General features: G+C 33.7%; 2 protein-coding genes across 3 annotated transcripts; both read right to left on the bottom strand.

Annotated features, from left to right (window-relative positions):
* Positions 1-311: 311 nt before the first annotated feature.
* LOC126762935 (uncharacterized) lies at positions 312-11499 on the bottom strand. The gene is made up of 3 exons (XM_050480003.1): positions 11146-11499; positions 4392-4980; positions 312-920 (listed from the first exon to the last, which is right to left on the bottom strand). Exons 1-3 carry the CDS (start codon positions 11146-11148, stop codon positions 391-393), a joined length of 1122 nt encoding a protein of 373 aa, XP_050335960.1. The 5' UTR covers positions 11149-11499; the 3' UTR covers positions 312-390.
* A 6328-nt stretch (positions 11500-17827) lies between these two features.
* On the bottom strand, positions 17828-18520 carry LOC126762938 (staphylococcal secretory antigen SsaA). Of its 2 annotated transcripts, XM_050480007.1 has the most exons (3): positions 18377-18520; positions 18223-18302; positions 17828-18117 (listed from the first exon to the last, which is right to left on the bottom strand). In XM_050480007.1, exons 1-3 carry the CDS (start codon positions 18425-18427, stop codon positions 17919-17921), a joined length of 330 nt encoding a protein of 109 aa, XP_050335964.1. In that variant the 5' UTR covers positions 18428-18520; the 3' UTR covers positions 17828-17918. The 2 variants fall into 2 exon arrangements, with proteins under 2 accessions (XP_050335964.1, XP_050335963.1); XM_050480006.1 differs by having other exon boundaries at positions 17828-18302.
* Positions 18521-19924: the final 1404 nt, after the last annotated feature.

The following is a 19924-nucleotide window of genomic DNA, read 5'->3' as shown; positions in this document are numbered from 1 at the left end:
CCTTCGAACGGATGTTCTTAGGCTACCCAGAGGATACTTGGTCAAAGACCGGAAGTTGTGAGCTGCTTGAGCCATGTGTAAAAGAATCGTTTCTGGCCACTCCCAAGTGAATGGCGATCAGAGAACTTTCCTCACTTGCGTGAACTTCTACACATGACTCCATCCTCCAGCCAGTCAGGAGAAAAACACAACACACCGAATTACTTCCATACTCAATTTGTACTTTATTTACGATTAGTTAATTACAATTACTTTAATTATTAAATATTTAAATAGGCTTTAAACTATTTACAACAGCAGAATTACAATAATGAAGTGAATACAAAGTTAATAATAAATACTTATAAAGAAACCCTGACGCAGTGACTATTGTCTTAAGACCCACATTCCCTACTGATTACCATAAACGGGATTTGGGGGATATTTAGTTGGTAGCATGGCAATCGGACCTTGATTATTGAGTTCGTTCTCCCCTTCGTTTTCCGGCGTTGGTGCATAGGCACTGTAGGGATCACTGCGGCTCTCCCAACCATTTGAGCCACCATGTCCACCAGCGCCATAACCCTGAACTTGACCGTTGTGTATGTGCAGGTGAATTTCCTTCGAAGGGTGTTGCTCGTTCCCGTGTGAATACGTCACTGCTGGCGCTGAAGCACCCCAACCGCCTGTTGCATGTGGCGTCCAAGTCTGATAATTCCACTGAGGTGCAGAGTGTTCGTAACCACCGAAGTTTGATTTCAGTGTTATAAACTTGGCAAGTATGGCGGCGGCGTTCATCAACACAAGTAATTTTACCAGGAATAGCGTTTTCATGCCGAGCATTATGAGGAAGGCCACCATAGCGGTGAGTATGCCAAATTTGAAGATGAGCGGAATCAAGGCCATTTGCAGGCGACGAATTTTACCAAAAGTACGACTCTCTGAAAGTAAAAAAGGAATGATATTTAGTGTGCAAATCAGCAGAGATTTTTGGAAATTGTTCATTATTATATAAGGAGCAAAAATTTGTTTGTTGCTGGGAATTTAATATATTGTAGTAGTTAATAAGTATTATTAAATTCCGGATTTTAGAGCCGTTTGTCATATCTAAGTACAATAAAAATCAAAGACTACTACTACCTTTCAATACAAAAATTAATGCTATTACAGTTGAACTTTAATATGAAGGTTTATGAATATAATATGTTATGTTTATAATGAGAGGTAAAGACAAAACTTATAAATGCGAGTTTTTTAATTATAGTACTATAATATGGTTACATCACTTATGATATTCCTATGTGATTCCATTGAATTACATGACACTACTGACATGACATTTTGTCACATGATGTTTCATCACATGACTTTGCGTCACATGAGCATACACCATGTGACGTGATTACATTTCATGTTACGCAAACTCAATAAGAAACTCTCCGTTTTTTTTTTTAAATTATTTGTTTATGAATATGAAAGTGGTGATAATTTTACTTAAATGAGTTTAATAGGACTTTAGGGCAACTAGGTCATTCCTTATAATATCGAATGTTACAAAAAAACTGATTGATACAAAAAATAAAGTTTTCTCAGTAATGTAGAGATTAGAGTGTTGTTCTTTATCTTCAGAAAATATTAGTTTGCAGCTATGGAACTAAAATGTATATCAGATGGTGTCACTGAAAGCATATGTACAATTGATTTCATAAATTGATTTATGATTTGACGCGATCTGAGGCATTCGACTCTTATTCACGTTAAGGGACAAAAGAGTCAAAATCGATCATATTAGTGTGTTGAATTGACAGTATTTATTTCAAGAATTTCGCAAAAACATGTATTTACTGCATTTTTTTTTTTGCATGCGATTGAAACGATATCAAATTTCTCATGAAATGGAAAGCCAAATCATTTGAGATGAATCAGAGCTGAACATAATCACTGAAGGCTTTCGCGTAGAGGCTCACGCCAATTGATTTTTATTTTGTTTACTTTTTCGTAATAATTGTTCCTCACTGCAGTTGATGCATTTCAAGCACTTGTGGTTAATACATTTTTTCTCAAATAATGTATTGCTTTAGCTTCAATTATTTTTTAATTATACGAAGAAGAGTGTTGAAAACTCAAAGCATTATTATTGACCCAGAGTGCCAGAGAAAACGAAAGCGATAATTAAGGATAAAATGCGTTATGTAAGTGTGTTTGAATTAGTAGCAGACACACACACTCATTTCATCACACAAAAGTATCACAATTAAATGTGTACTTCTTCAATATCAGCCTATGCCCTTTTGGTACAAACAATGTGTTTTGTTCACTCACAGCCGCACAAATAAGTGAAAAGAAAGTAACAAATTGAAAAGAGAAAAACCTAACTTCCCTTGTTGATAATTACTACCCAACAACAAAACTAACAACATAATAAAAAAATTCAATTCACTTGCACTTCAAATTGACAAAAGCTGACATTCGAATGGGCAAGTAATTACTAATGTTCACCTTTGTATAGTCGCACATAATTGAAATACTTTTGTACTTAAATACTTAAGTAAACACTTATGGCGGCTTGTGCTCAGTAGAAGAAAGGTGCTGCTTTCATTTGGCCAACTGCCAACTTGGGTCATGAAATGACCAGTATTAATAAGAATACAATTGAATTGTTATAACATGAATGATATATAATTCATGAATATCAAAGTCAAAAGTTCAAGAGTAAAAGTAATTTAAGATTTTCGTCTTGGAAAAACAGTTTTTATTCAATTGCGCTACTATATACATTTAATTTATTATATTTATTTTTCTTCTTTCCTTTGGCAATGCGTTGTCGATGTCAAAAATACAATAATACTGAAAATTTTTCATATAACACAATATCAAATGCTTCATTAATGAGTAGAAATCACAATTATTTAAGGAAATAGTGATAATAGAAATAAAAATTTGAAGTTTATTCTTATTTAATGATGCTCAATATTTTCTAAAATTTTAATTTTCAGTAATAATTATCAATATCATGATCACCAATATGTTGAATTGTTGAATAAACTCTTTCAATGACTAATTACCATTATTTGTGTTTACGCAATTATCAATACATTCTTGTACTAAAATTAATCTTGTATTTGAAGAAAAATTAAAATCAATTAAAAACCATCGAAAGTAATAAAAGGTAATCGAATAACTTTCAAATTATTTTGGATTACGTATGATTACTTTGGTTAAAATAATACAGTTTATTTTATATTTAATGTCGGATTCTAAGTATTAATACTCAAATCAATCGGTATGTATTTGATTAGTATTCAAGCAGTCTAAAACAATAAAAAGTATTTTAATTGATAACTAAGTGCTTTTTTTGATAATTTTGAATATCGTATAACAAAAGGGCTAACGACAAGTACTAAGATCCTGAGAAGAAAACCGAATTTAATTGAACATTACATTTACGTCATTCAAGAAAACATTAGACTACTAATTTTAATAACATACTAACATTTATAATGGGTTAGGTTAAAATATCGATCTTAAAAGGGGTCAGCTTCAAACGCCGGTCCGTTTTTATACCTAAAACTCCTATAGTCATAAGGGTCATATATGGACAAAGCGCCTTGAGCTTTTCACAATTTTGATAGCTATAGCTTCCAAATTATTTCAACTAGATAATGAAGTATAGAGCCTGGATGTTTCCACCGCATACAACTACTTGTATGTTAATTTGTGCCCGACATAAATTATTTTATGTAGTATATAAGTCATACACAAACACACACACCTATTGATAAACAGACGAATTGTGCAACACCACATTTCTTCCATCAAACCACAAGCACTTGTGTCAAGAGATGTGTTAGAGGATAAGTAAGCACAGGCACACATTTGAACAAGCAAACATTCAAGTGCTGCAACAAATGCAAGTGAAATGTGGTGAGAAGAGTTGCCGCCAATTGTGGTTGCACTAACGGCCGCTAAAGTTTACGTAATAATGAATGACAAGCATTAACGCTTCTTTACACACTTCATTTGTTGCGTTAAGCCGCCTAAAGTACTTTGTATATAAGTGCAGTACAATCATGAAAACGCCTCATAGTGCTGAAAATGAAAAGCCTTAACCAAGACATTAGTGGTGCTCAGCCAAGATATTAAAGGAAGTAAACACTTAAAAAGACACGTGAAAAGCTGGCACAAAAATCAACAAAATTGTACAAAATCATCGCTAAGACAACAGTGACATATGCATGTCAAAATGAAAACTGAAAACCCAAACGCCAACACACGCCACGGGCGCATCAAGAAGTAGGGCAAAGTAAATTTACTTGTTAACACAGTGCATGTCAACTGGAGAGTTTTTTCCTTAAATCTTTTCGTCATGTGTTTTTTGTTTAACTTGATTGTTCAGTGATTTGTGCACTCACCTACTGCCGCCATCGCTGCATCGGAAACATCACGCACTTCACGCACCAGCGCCTTTTGTGCCCCGGCCGCTGCATCGGCATCGTCATCGCCGAAAAGGCTTTCACTCAAATCGTCTCTTATCCAGTTCCATACATTGCGCACCATACCCCAAACGCTGAACGATGCGGTGGCGTCTTCATTTTTCTCTGCCGCCGTCAACGCTGTTTCACTCTTCGATGGTTTGTTAGCACCCGACGCCTGTTCTGCCTCACCATCGTCGTCTTCATCCTCATCATCATCGTCGTCGTCATCAGCTTCAGCATCAGCTTCTGTATCCGCTGCAGCCGCACTATCGGCCTCAACGTCTGCTTCATCTTTCAATGCATCTCCATCATTTGCCTTCGACTCAATAATCGCAGCAGCAGGTGCTACAATAACAGCTGCTTCTTCTGTTGCATGGCTTAGCTCCACTTTGCTGGAATTTGTATTGTTCGCACTGGCGTCAAGAGCTTTTGTTGTTATCTTTGCTGCCTCAACTTGCCAGCTAAGCAGCGAAACTGTGGTCAACAGCAGCGCTAATGCGATGGTTCGCGTGAAATTCGTGCGTGACTGAAAGTGAGGGAAAAATGGCATGCCTTAAAAATTTTTTCTTTAAAAGTGAAAAGTAAAATTTAAAAATATATATATTAAATGTTTATGAACCGAAATTAAGCTAGGTCAGTTATTTGAAACATTTCACCAACCGTTATTCTCCCTGCTATTCAAAAGACTTAAGCAACGAACTTGCTTTGCTTCGCTTTGGAAAACTGCTTCATCACGACACACAATTTGACATGGTCAGTATTTAATTCAATCTGCTATTTTTTAATTACATGCTGACAAGCTCGACAGCCTAGTGAGGGAATAACTAACTTATTTTTCGTTTTATGCTTTTGAGTACGCGTCCGGCTGTGTCATGTAATCTTTATTTCTTGCGGACATGCCCAGCTATTAATTATGTCATCTGCAGTTAGTGCGATAATTTGCTGAGATAAATCGTTTTGCGTAAATTACACATTACATGTCCATGTACTCTTATATAATGGCATAGAAATAAAAAGATAATGTGGTAGCAGAAATTGGGTTACCAGCTTCATAAAACACAAAGTAATTTGGTGGGATAAAATGGTCAACACCGTTTAATTTCATTTATAGACACGCTGTAACTTCACAGTTTTTTATTCGAATGTAGCATCTGCATTCGGTTTAAATCGGAATCTAAATTTGATACAACAACCATTGTCGAGCAATAACTTTAAAGCAAAATAATCAATCTTATTCCGTTAGTGGTCAAGTTTTTAAATAAATTCTTACACTGAATTAATTTATTTTCAATTTTGGAAAAATTTCGCAGTGGGTGAAATTTAGAGAAGTAATATTCGTAATATTTGAGTATATTAAATCATTGCCCCATTATTTTTTCCTTTGTGCAAAATATAAACTTTTCGGTTAAAAAACCGATTTTTTACTATTTTCGATACGATTATAATATAAAAAACTTAAAGTAACCAATAATCAGCTAACGAATATCAAAATCTGATGTAAAAGGTATGGATGCAGTAATTTTCCAATGAAAAAATAACAAATTTCTATAAATATTCAAAGTCATCCAACAATATTCTAAAAAAATATATCATTCTACAAGGAAGTATATTTTTCAGCCACATATTATTCTTATACTCTAAAAGAGTTTGCTACGAAGTTTGTAACACCCAGAAGGAAACTTCGGAGATCCCATAAAGTATATGCATAAAAAATTATTATGTGATGAGCTCAGTCGATTGAGCCATGTCCATCTCTCTGTCTGTCCATCTGTGTATACACACACTAGTCTCTCAGTTTTTGCGATATCTAAACAAAGATCCATTTATATCATTTTTTGCTTTAAAAATGCATCTGTGAAAAGTACAATAGCTTCGGTTCAGCCGACATTAACGTTATTTATTGATTTTACTCACAAATGCCTAGCTTAAAACATAATAATAAAGCATTTAATATAAAGAAGTTGAGAATAACTAAAAGCAAAGTCGAAAAGCTGAAGCCCAAAAGAAAATATTTCAACAAAATAAACTTTTAGTAGTAACACAATATTATTACATCGAAACAACGAAAATGAAATGCTCAAAGAAAGGGAATATTTTTGCTTCACATAAAGCTAAGCTAATTAAGTGCTGCATTGCAAGCCAATTAAATGTCTATTGACTTTGTTCTTTACATTTCGCCAAGTGAAAGCTCACCAAAAATAAAAAGCGATAATTGCGATAATTGCGCTAAAATGGAGCACATATTTTTGAGTAGAAGAGTCAAAAATTTGCGAAAGTGCAACATTCAGTTCGCCAAAAGTGTTGGCAGGCTTTAGTAAACTCAATTAGGCGGGCGATTAGCACTGTTAACAAGCAGAAAATGCGTCAGAGCAAATACACACGTTGTAAGCACAACAACAAAGAAAGTTTGTCCGAAGATCCCATAACACAAAACGTAAAAGTTTAACCTTTGTAAATTCGAAGAAAAGGCGTAGTCCACAGACATTACGAAATAAGCAAAAATAAATAAAAAATGAAGAAAAGCATATCAACACATTTAAATAAAATGAACCATTTCTTTAGACAAGTATGGACACGTAGTTCCGCAAAAATGCCAAATGAAATTGAAAGTAGGCGATTGAAGCCGAAACTCAGATGATTTTGCTTTTGCGGGGAGAGTGCAAATATTTGGTTTTATAGTTATAGCTTTGTACTTACGAGATATCGTAAGTGTGTGTATTTGTTTTGAAGAAAGTGAAACAGCGCGAAACAGCAACAAAGTAGCAAATGCTGCGCCGCGAAGACAAACCAAAGAGCGCGCAAATTTACGTAAGTATGCAAATCGGTTTGAAATTCGCACTAAATTTAGTCACTTTCCTAAAAAGTAGAAAAATATAACATTTCACAAATGACGGCGATGTTGCATTCAATAAGTTTTGTAACTGAAATCTCAACATTTTTTTATCCTTTTTTTTATTTTTTGAAGATATTTTTATCAACTCTGCAAAACTCTCTTTAAAAAGTAAGTGTGTCAGTAGAAGCAGCTCACTTCAGTCTAAGTAGAAAAGTGTTCTCAAACATTTAATTTGCATAATTGCTGCCGTCTTGGTCCGTATTTAGCTCCACGCTTGCCTCAATTACTCTTATTTTGACAGCAGGCAGTAAATATACAAAATATTTATGAGTTGGTGTACATACACATTCATTTAACGTTTGCTAGTCACACGCTTTACTTACTTCTAAGTGTGCAATTTAAAAAAACACAAAATTTGTGTCAACCGTTCTCATCAATGAAGTCAAATATGGGTATTTGTGCATATAAATATCCACATTTATATATATACGCATACATATGCACATATATATGTACCTTAGCATAACTATTTATGTATGGAGTACCCAACGGTACATGCTTTGCTGGAAATTGTCTCGATTCTTTGCATAAATTCGCACCGCTTTCTACTCGCTTTGTATTCGGCGTGCGAATTTATGTCAGCGCCAATTAATTTTGACCACCTATAGGCACGTCTCATTTCACCTGTCTACTCTGCGATTGTGCTGATTTAGGTTACCAGCAATTAGCAATTGGCCAAGTTTTTATTTTAGAACAAATGCTTAAGTAAATTACAGAGTTGGAGCACAACATAAATAGCAGGAGAATTTCAAATATTGAAATGTTGTACAACAACTTTAAACTATATATATGAAAATTCAATTGTTCTTTGTTATTAATTTGTGTTATTGCAAGAGTAAAGAAATTTCAAATAATAACAACCAAATGTGTATAAGACCGAGATAATAATACAAACTTGCAAGCCTATATTACCTTTTTGTAAAGGTAACTACAAAATAAATACTTTTTCGCCAAATATATGTAAGATATATATTGAAAAGACATAACTCACACTTAGCACATGCCAACGAATTTCAAAATAATGTGGCCATTATCACACAAAAATTTAAAATATGAAATTTTGATATTTTGATATTATAGTTATTTATATACCTGAAAATATTACCATGTCATAAAAATTATTCAGTAAAAGCTAGCTTGTGTAATAAACACAAGAACACTCACTAAAATATCAAACAGTGTATAAGAGATGAAAGATAAAATAGTAAGACTTCTTAATTTAAATTTCGGGAATTTTTATATTATGAACAAAGTCTAACTATTTTTATAATAATAATTAAAATAACATATTTAAAATTAAGAATTTTTCCCAAGATCCAACAAAAAAGTTACAAAATGTCTTAAAATAAACGAGTTTTTTTAAATTTTCTTGTTCACTGTTATTAAGAAGTATTTGCCTTCTCTCTTTCTCCTTGTATCTTTTATCTCTCTTCGAACATTATAATGGCACGTGCCATGCACACAACGGCTTCGCCTAATAATTCTTGCATCTAAATCAAAAGTGAATGTAAATATTGTTGCTATTTACCCAGTTACCCGTTTCCACATACACGTATTAGAATAACAAAATTATTTATTATTGCCCATAATAATTCAAATCTTTTATTTTCTTCCTGAATGGCATTTTCGCACATCATTCAGATATTGAAAGAATTTCGCGCATTTTTAACTGTGTTTAGAAATTTTGAAAGGTTCGGACTTTGTGACCCAAAGATGAAATTGAATTAAAAAAAGAAAAATTATTATGCTCAGAAGCATTCTTCTTTGTCTTAAAGCCATAAAATGCGCCCAAAAAGGCGCTGTTGTCTTCTTTCACATTCATTGCTAACAGCTAGATTAGCTTAAATGGTGCTAAAGAAGGTCGTTAGTGGTTTTGTAAATAAACGGTGTTCTAAGCAAATAATTTGAAAAGAGAATGAAATATTTTACTTTCAAATTCTTTTTCATTACAATTTCCTAAAAAGTAATAACAATAAATAAATAAAAAATATTTACTAAAAGCTAAACACTTAAGTAAATACAAAAATAAATCGTGTCACTAATATTATCCAGCGCAAAGCTGGTAATTAAGCTGTCAACAAATGTTTGCGTGTGAACACGAATCAAACGATGGCAAACGAAAACTAAAAAAGGCTTTAAATTAATAATAAAATTGTAAAAGAGTTTAAATACAACAAAAAGGTACAGACATGCAAAAGAAAGCGGCAGTTAACAGTAAATTGTGATGATGAGCATGGTAAAATGGCAAAAATGCTTTTCATACACATATGAGACTGTGACATGCTACAAGGTGGGTACAAACGCAGTACAAAAGAGCAGGGAGAAAATGAGCGCGAAAATAATGAATATGCAAAATTTGAAAATAGCAATATTGGGAGCTGTCAGCTAAAAAGCAATCCACTGTAAATATAAATGTTAAATTGTTTTTGTTTAAAAGAAAAGGTAAATAGTTTTTTTTTTTTAATTCTAATTATGAATACTGAACAGGCCCAGAATAAAGATATGTGTATTTGAAAGCTTATTGTTAAAAATTTACTTAAATTTTTTAAAATATAAATATAGATCTTACACATCTTAAACATTATTTTGAACATTGTTACATAGATAAAGTTGATCAATTATGTCAAAATTCACACTTTTTTCATAAATAAATCAAATCTGAATACCACAGAGGCATTCCTGATGGTACTTATAGTCGAAAATCAACTTCAACGATTTTAGTTTTCAGCAGCAAAATACGCAGCTCCTTAGAGTTAACGACAAAATCGAAGTTTTGTGAATCTAGTTCAATAATCGCTGCTTTGAACCGTCTCCGATGTGTAAAGTTACCATCGCAGAGCTCTCAAATGCAATTTCAAGAAATTTGACACACATGGCAATCGCAACTGAAAGCCATTGGGAATCGCCAATGTCTCGGAAAATTGACTTATCATCAGTCACGTCTGTAAAAGTAATTTAAAGAATAATTCTTTTGATCGTAATGATATCCTCAGGATTTGTACGAATGACCGTTGGTTTATGAAAATAAGGATATGCGGGCCAACTTTAAAGCCTATTTTGAAACAAAAACTTAAGTAGTTCTACAATAAATGGTAACGATATTTTAATGAAGGAAATGACTCCAAAAATATGTACCAAAAATTAATTCTTCTTCACTTCCAAATGAACTTTTCAGCCTGCTGTTGTTAAAGAAATCTGATAAATAAGGTTAAAGGTTCATTTTAACCCATAAATTTTATATTAATCTTTGGTTGGCTCACATTTTAAAAAGACCTTGAAAACTTAATCAATAAATCTTCCAATTTCATAAGTATATTCAAATCTCTCATATTTTATATTATTTGTAGAAAGAATTTAATATTCTATAACTTCAGGCTGTTTAGTTTATTTTAAGTTTTTTGACAAATATTGAAAAAATTGGTAAAATCAACCAGAGAATGATATTTCTCATACATCATACAGTCTACTGAAACTCTACAAATACTTTATTCCAACTTAACATTCGCTCACAAACGACTACAAAATGTCCTTTTTATCCTAAAAAATGTTTACGACTCACATTTCTACACTTTTGTACACAGAAAGTCGACATATGTGCATTTAACTGCAAAACAGCAGTTACTGCTTTGTTTACTTTTACCACATCAACAATGCTGCAAGTCCACAATAAACTTTAAATGAGGTTAATGTGCCACAAACGTGCATTTTGCATGCCAATCAAAAGAGAAGGCCACTTTATTTATACTTTTTTCAACTTTTTAAAAACATTTCTTGAAAAGAAAATTTTCTTTAACTCACCATTTTCTAAAATCCTTGCAAATATCGCACACCTAACAGTTATCTTTGTATAATGTTACGATTTTTTTATACAAAAATTTCCAAATTTAAGTTTTAGTTCTGCACACACTCAGCACTTATTCGATTATTTGTTCCAAATTATTTGTTTTTGTTTTGTTCCTCGTAAATTTCGTATTCACGCAACGTCTGTTCGACTTTCTCGCACGCTTCACAAGTTCACGTCAGCCAGACGGCAAGCGCACGTTAATGTTTAACGCAAGTAAATTCTTCCTCGATCGAAATCACGGAAACTAAAATGTTGGCCGCTCGCCACCAACGCCACCAAACCTGCATATGACTACCACAAAGCAAAGCTGCACGTTCCGTTTCGGTCAAGCCGCTCTCGAAGACTGGTTCGCTCATCTGCAGCAAGTCACCAAGACAAGTCGGCTGCCGCAGCGACGCACAGCAGCTAACTGTTGACGACGCCACAGACACACGAAGCACCAACTCCATCTCTCCAAAAGTCATGCTAATATGGATTTGAACATTTCTTTACAAATTTCTTTTGCGCTTTTTCCAAACATTCACTCACTCACCTGCAAACACGCACGCATATCGCACGCACACATTTACACGTAAAAATTTGCTCTTACAAAATTTGTTGAAATTATATTAAACGTTTTTCGAAGATCTCCGCTGCTTCATCTTGTATCACTCGCCAACAGCGATCCCAATTGCAGCTGCTAAGCTATGCTGAGTCGAGCTTTTACGCACATTGCACTTAACATAGTTTGCTTCACTTGCTGTTTTCGGCTTAGCATCTCGGTGACACAACCGCAACGGCATGTCGACTCGATCAACAACAACAAAAATAAAGTCAACAGCGTCTTTCACAATACTGTTAAACGTTTTTCGTCTGACACTTTCTTCGCGTATTTTGTGTATTTTGTTGTTGTTGCTACTCGCATAGTGAGTTCGTTTACCAGAAAGCACTTTTTACTCCACTTTGACACTCATATGTGGCTCTGCCAGTGATTTCGTGTGGCACGAGCTTTCCGCTTGACCGGCTGCAGCCTCAAGTTTGTTATGAATGAGCGTGTGAAGCAGAAATGTGTTCAATACGCTACGAGTCACTTATGTCAACATGTATGTGTGTGTATTTAATTAATAATTTATAATTTGTGACGTCACTGTAGTTGCGATGGCAAAGTGTTGTTTTTCATTTAGAGTGGATAATCAAGTTGTTTGGTATGAAAAGCAGCTCTCATGAACCCTGTTTTTAGCGATCGTGACTTAACATAACAGACGTTTGACAAAAGTTGCTAATAATTGTGACTCTAGTTTTGGATGATCCCATTTTACTTCATAATTTAGTTAACCGCAAGTTAGCCTGTGTATGCTTTACTTTTAAAAGAAAAATAAAACTTTTTAATATCTTAAAATACATCTCAGCGACCTTGCACTTGCTCTAGGCCCGCCTAGACCTAGTTGCGTCATCAGTCAGCCACCCTGCCTACCTACGAACTTGTGATCTAACCTGCAGAAACGCCTAACTACCAATATTAGTATAGAAGTTTGTTTCTTTATAAGAAACAATTAAAGAACAACTTACTAAAACAAAGTCTAATTGGGGTCATCCCAAAAAAGGCAACCTTTCAACCTTTTTATTAGAAAGTAGCGAAATGATATTTCCCAGATTATTGAAACATTTTTGTAGTTTAATTCATACGACTCTATACTCAACAGTTCATTTAAAATCCAAAAGAAATTTTTACTTTAACAAAAAACTACTACACCAACTACAAAAATATGAATCGTTATGAGTGCGACCGAGAGGGTTATGTTATGACTATAGCGAAAAACATTTCGGGATAATTTTGTCTGACTCTTTTCAATACGGTCTTCCGCAGACCTAGCGACAGTTTTCTTTATTCTGTTTAAAATTATTTTGGACTTTTATTAGTATGAATATATGTATTAATATTTATTTTGTTTAGAAATATTCAAATATACTATATTTGTATCGATATTAAATAAGATCCAGTTACGGCGCTCCGAGCGCTTCTAAGAATTTTACATTGAATTGACGAAAATGTTTATAGAAAAATCAAGATACATACTTATACTTGTATATACATTTTCTGCTCCACACCATAACGTTTTCTTGAATATTCATCGTTACATTAGTGACAGCCCAATAACACATAAAATTACTTCAATCATTCATAAAAATTATCAATAGCAAACAGTTAGAACGCCATTTCAAATTTGTATTCTAAAACGATTATCGAAATGTTAGAATTTATTTTTATGTATGTGTATGAAATGCAACCGGTAATGTTAATGATAAAACCGTTATTGGGCTGCAACAAAACTATCCCACATGAATACACTTCAACAATGAAGCCGTACAATATTTGGTGCTTTTTTGAATTACAACAATTTCAACAATAGTGTCATAATTTCACACTGACCGTGACACCGCTTGTCCACTTGTTCGTAAGGTCAACGTTAACAGTCATTCATAAAAACGGCACAGAACACCATGGTGCAATCAAGCGAATGACTGTTGGTGCATGTCTACTAGCGACCCAGTAGGAAAATTATAGTTGCGCAATAAGAAATTACATTTTCTACTCTTGACTTGGTTTGGGTTAAGCAGATTAGTAGTTAATAACCGAAATATAACTATAAATATACCATATATTAAGGTACGCCTTTCTTTTTTTTATTTTTTTATTAAGCATATACTATACATATAACGATGCTGTACTTATTCAAATTTTAACACTTTTATTATATCTAATATATATATTCAATTCTGATTATTTTTATTTCATATTCTATTGAACTTGTTTTCATTCAAAAAATGTATATCTTAAATATTATTATTTAGTATTATACGATCTTAAATTATATACATTTCCTAACAGGTTATTCCTAACAACAATTGATAAAGTGAGTAGCTTTTGTCATCACTTACTAAAGTTGTGCGCTTCCAAATCAGTAAGCCTTCAACGAAAACGCATTGTGAGTGCGGTTTACTCAACCATTGCCTTTGTGTTCAAATGGATTTGGTTGTGCTGCGTTGTTATGTAAAATTATTTGCCGGCTAGACCTAATGTACCTCTTTGCCGCCGCTTTAAAGTTGATTACGTTTAGGTTTGTTGTTTGTTTTCTCACACCTGCTCTTTATTGTTGTTATATAATTTCTTATGCTTCAGTAATATCTAACAGTGGTCGTCTGGCCAATAACCCGAAATTCGGAAAAAGAAAAGAATTATAGAAGTATGAGTGCAGTAAACCGTAAAGTTATATTTTTGCTTTTCATTTAATTGAATGGTGAAACGAGGCGGATACTTATTGGGAGTTTACTTTTGTCGGACGATGCTACAAAATTATATGCAGTGGACGTGCTTGGGAGAAAGCTCCAGATAATCAGTTGATATACTATATATTTTTTCAAAAATCTTTATCAATACTTGGAATATGTATTTCAAGATCAATGTGATACGAAATGATGTTTTATGGGAAGACGTAAATTTGTATCCATTTTGTTAATATTAAAATTAAGTTAAGTGTGTATAGCAGAAATAGAAACGGTTTCAGGTGATCGTGGATAGTTTTAAAAGGATCTCTAAATTTTCAACTTATACACATATACATAAGACTTAACCCTTTCGCCCCTACTGGGACAATATGTCCCAGCAAACTTCAAACATGTGTATAGCTTTTAATTTTGATCCAATTACGCATTGAAATGTACCCAATAAAGCCTTGAAGTCTTCTTTGATGATCAGTAACCGCATTCCGTTATTATTGACATCAATTTCCCATTACCGAATATTTTGCACAGACATTTCGCGAAATTTCATCAGTCACGCGTTGTATTTCAATGTGAAACGTTTATCAGGTTCAGTTTTTATTCGTAATATTCCGCTTGCTTTACGGTTTAGGTGTACGGAAATTGGAAACAAATTGGATTGAAAAAGGTAAGTTTTTTACATTTGTAACTACATTGGGACATATAATCCCAATAATGCATTTGTTTGGGATAATAATATCCCAATATTTGTTTATACCATTAGATGTCTACAAGGAAAAAATTGGGTGAGAACGAAATTGCTGATTATTTTATGGCCGATGATTTCAGTGCCTCTGAGTCTAGCTATGAACCATCGGATGACGATGACGAAGATGCGGAAGTTCCTGTAGCAAACGCTAAATATGTAAGCAAATCAGGTGATGAGTCTTCTTCTGAATCGGAGTTGGATGACGATGACGGTCAAGTTTTAGGCGATCATTTTAATTCTTTAGAGAACAGTGAGGATCAGCCATTACCAGCCGAACCGAAGTATATAATGCCCGTAGAAAAACCGGATGAAGTTCTTATTGACTTTCCTCATGGTGCTTCCGAGCTCGACGTTTTTCGGAAACTCTTTCCAAAAAGTTTATACATACGTATTGCAGAGTGCACAAACCAAAGGATTCAAATACTAAACAGAGAAAAATCTGCAAAGCGTGCTCTTACCGACGAGTACGAAATTATGCTTTTTTTAGGAGTCACTTTGGTAATGCACTACAACCACTCACCATCAATTGCTGATTATTGGAGAAAAATGAATCTATGGGAAACTATATGATAAAAAAGAGTATTTCTCGCGATCGTTTCACTTTACTGATGGCCAAGATGTATTTTAATGATTGTAATAAGCCCGATAATGCAGCTAAGGTTTATTATATATCGGAAGTTGTATCATGCATAAAAAAACATTCCCAGCAGCGCGAAGTGAAAGTAGTGCGCAATCCATAGACGAATGTATGGCAAAGTTCAAGGGTCGCTCAAGTTTGAAACAGTATATGCCTTTGAAGCCAATAAAGAGAGGGATAAAATTGTGGCTGCGCTGTGATGCCAAAACAGGCTACACTTATGACTTGAATGTATATACTGGAAAAGACACATCCTCTAATCTGAATGGAACTCTGGGAGAACGGATTGTAGAAAACTTGACAGCAGGTATTCGTGAGCAAAATGTTGTTTTAGTGTTTGATAGGTTTTTCACCTCAATGAATTTGCTAAAGACCATATCATTCCCTGCGATTGGTACATATATACGAACGCGTAAAGAGACTCCTGTATTTAGTGGACGTCTACAACGATCAGAAAGTCAATTCCAAATAAATTGCTATGGTATAATGGCTGCTCGATGGATGGATTCGATAGAAGTCCTGCTTGCTTCTAACTGTCATATGCCTACTATAACTAAAGTTAGCCGGAAACAAAAAGATGGTTCTAAATTAGAAGTTGATTGTCCACTAGCTATTGCAGACTACAATCGTATAATGGGGGGCGTAGACTTAGCAGATCAAAAGGCTGCAATATACGACATGAATCGTAAGTCGCAAAAATGGTGGAAAAAGGTATTTTACAAGATTTTTATGCTAGCTGTGGTTGACGCTTGGATTATATTTACACAACGTCAACGCCGAAAAATTTCGCTCATTCAATTTATTGTGCCATTAGCCGAGTCAATGATAGCTGAAGGAATAAAGCACAAAAAGCTCACAATACGTCAATGTGGGGGAAGACCAGCAAAGCGATCACGAACTGAACGTCTAAATATTGGCGATCATCTTCCTATTGAACAGCCTTCTCGTCGCCGATGCGTTCATTGCACTTCACAAAATAAGTACACCAGAACCAAATACGTCTGTTCTGGATGCAACAACGCTTTGTGTTTTAAATGTTTTGCTTCTTTTCACAAGTGACTTAAATTTGTAAAATGAATAAATAGTGAAATCCATTATTTTTTATTAAAAGTTGATATTTCATTTTTTGTTCCTTTTGGTATTATTGGGACTTATGCGTCCCACCTATAAATGTTATTGGGATTATATATCCCAGGATAACCGTAAGGATATCCGATTTTTCAGGTATGCCAAACATCTTATATTTTAGTCATACTACAGTATTTGCTGTCGTAATGATGAAAACCCCGCCTGATTTCGAAAAAAAACTCAGGGGTGAAAGGGTTAATTATAATTTTTTAGCATTCCAGAAAATAATGACATTTTCAATATGTTCATTCCCATATAGAGTTTATGAGAATATCTCTTCCTTAGGGAGCTTTATTTCAATATGAAATTAGACACTGTGCTACATGTTGGGACAGTATAAAACGTCGGACCATCGAAACAAAACTTTTGGGAATATGTCTATAAAAAGCTGTATATACAAATAAATTCCAAGTTCATTATCTAAAAACCTTTGAATTTGAGAAACTCCCTAATTATTGGGTTACAGAAGTGACGTTGTTGGTAAAAATGGATTCTTCAATACCCTAACAGACCACTTATAGGTAAAAAGCTGTTTGTCTAAACCGGTTAAGATGGTTGGTTGGTTGTTTGAAAAGGGAGGCGCAATATTATACCCATTGTGCTCTCGAATGATAACCAAATTAAGTCTTATCCAGCAACTCAGTGGATTTGGTAAAAAACCATATTTTTTCCACAGTATTTTAGGTTGGAGCATTGGTAGCTGTAGAAGATATCTCATCGCATTCGGCATTTGCCTTGATACTAGATAATAACCAGATAAGATAATACAAACTTTTCAAAAATTTTTTATATTAATTTTAACAAAAAGATAAAGCAATAAATTTTATTTACTAAAATATTAACAATTTCTTTGAAACATAAATATTAATAGATGGTATATCATCAACTTTCTAACACAAAATATGCCAAACATAAATAGTAAATATACTCTAGATATCTAACGAGCTCGACCTTCACTTCCTGAGTTTACTCGCCGAGCGAAAACTATTTACCCACGCGAAGCCGTTCCAATAGGTGTTCGTGCCCGTATTTCTGTTGTAAGGGTTATACGGGTTGTAGTTGTTGTAGTTGTTGGTGTTGCCGTAGGGGTTGTAGTTGCTGTAAGGGTTGTAGGTGTTAGCGGGGTTGTATGGATTATAACCATATGGAAAGCTGGAAGGATTCGTATTAGTATTCCAGGAGTTTGAATAATACTGGTTACTTGGGTAGGTATATTGCCCAATAACCCATGGCCATATGCGAATATTTGTGCCATACCCTGTATATGGTGTGGTGCTCAGCTGTGCAAACTGTGGATTCGACGTCGCGTAAGGATCGACGTACTGCGGTGCTGCCAGCTGCGTGTAAAATAGACATTTTTTTAATCAAATTTTAAAAATGTTCGATACTTTCCGTTTTTGTATGTATTTACCGTGAGTATAACGGCGCTTGCGCACAATAAATAGGATAATAAGGCACTCATATTTTTATGATTTTTATTTTACGCTTTAACGGTATTTTTCACTGTAAATATTTGTACACTCCACCAAATTTTGATCACTTGCTGTTGACACTTTATCTGTTAATGTAGAACTGTTTAAAAACTTATGATTTTCGTTGCTTAAATAGCGTGGGTGAGTTTGCGGTTTTTTTCCCATAAAAAGTGTGTACAAATTCAGTTTTTTTCGAGCAGAGGTTTGCACAGTAAGCAAATATGCCTATTTTCGTTACAAATTATTTTAATTTCCCGCTTTTGTCATTGAACTTGACTTTGCACCGAACAAGCGGCTCGTTCGAGTATTCGAGTATTTATCAGTAATTTGTTTAAACAGCAATACTGTATTTAAATTTTTATCAAATTATCGGAAAACTACTCACACGAGACGACAACTTTGTGGGCATTTAAATTATGGATTTTTATTGCGGCGCTTGACTTTATGTTTAATTTTGCGGTACACGGGGAAAAACGGGGAAATACATACATCTATTATAATCTTAAGAATTTATACATGTTTTAGAAAAAATTGTAGAACTCTGCGTTAAACTCATATCGAAATTTTCTTAATCTTAAATATATTAATTAATTATCAAAATAAATATACATATATATATTTTTTTAATGTATTCATATTGGGTGGCCTTTTCGTATTTCTAATCTACCTTCATATAATATTTTTTATATTTATGATAATAAATAAATAAACAATTTTGTACCATTTTGGTCGACCACTTTTTGCCATTCTCTCAGCGAGCAAACCATTGTTGTGCTACGTAAACTGATACAGCATCGTCTCCGTAAACTTTACAAGTTTCACTGGTGGCTTTCTTTTCTTTTTCATACAAAAATTTCAAAATATTGCGAATTTCTTCATTATTTTTACTCATTTTTAAACAGCTGTCATTTCTTTTGAACTTCCTACAATTTAATTTTTTTTTAGTTAAATGAAGCTTAAAATCTCCCCTTGCTAGCATTATATGGTATGACACAATGTGATTGAAAGCACTGGAGATATACGACAGCAACGACATCTATTAACAAAATACGAAAGGACTTTTTCGACTACCCAATATTTTCTTTCATTTATTCAATATAAAACCTAAATATCAGCGCTAATTCTGATATCTATTTAATAAAGATATTGAAGGAATATGTAAACTTCTTTTTCTCTTACAATTTTGAATAAAATCAAAAGCCGGCTTAACTAATAAAAATAAATTAAAAAATGTGATATTATAAATAAAATAGTGGGCACATATCCCATGTATATATATAATAGTAAAAGTCTACCTTCCCCCACCATTTGTTTTAACAAAATATTGCACGGTGTAGGTCCAATACAGGGAATCACCCATTTCATCCATCCGTTAGTCATTCCCGCTATTTCGCCAAATTACAAAATCACATTTCTGCAATTTAATTATAATTTTTTCGAATTTTCATTCGTAGAATATTTGTTTAATAAATTTCGTTTGATAAACT

The sequence above is a fragment of the Bactrocera neohumeralis genome, chromosome 6 (assembly GCF_024586455.1).
Source record: "Bactrocera neohumeralis isolate Rockhampton chromosome 6, APGP_CSIRO_Bneo_wtdbg2-racon-allhic-juicebox.fasta_v2, whole genome shotgun sequence".
In the NCBI taxonomy this organism is placed as follows: domain Eukaryota; kingdom Metazoa; phylum Arthropoda; class Insecta; order Diptera; family Tephritidae; genus Bactrocera; species Bactrocera neohumeralis.
The sequence above is the reverse complement of the archived record's forward strand: the minus strand, read 5'-3'. Positions and strand labels throughout refer to the sequence as shown.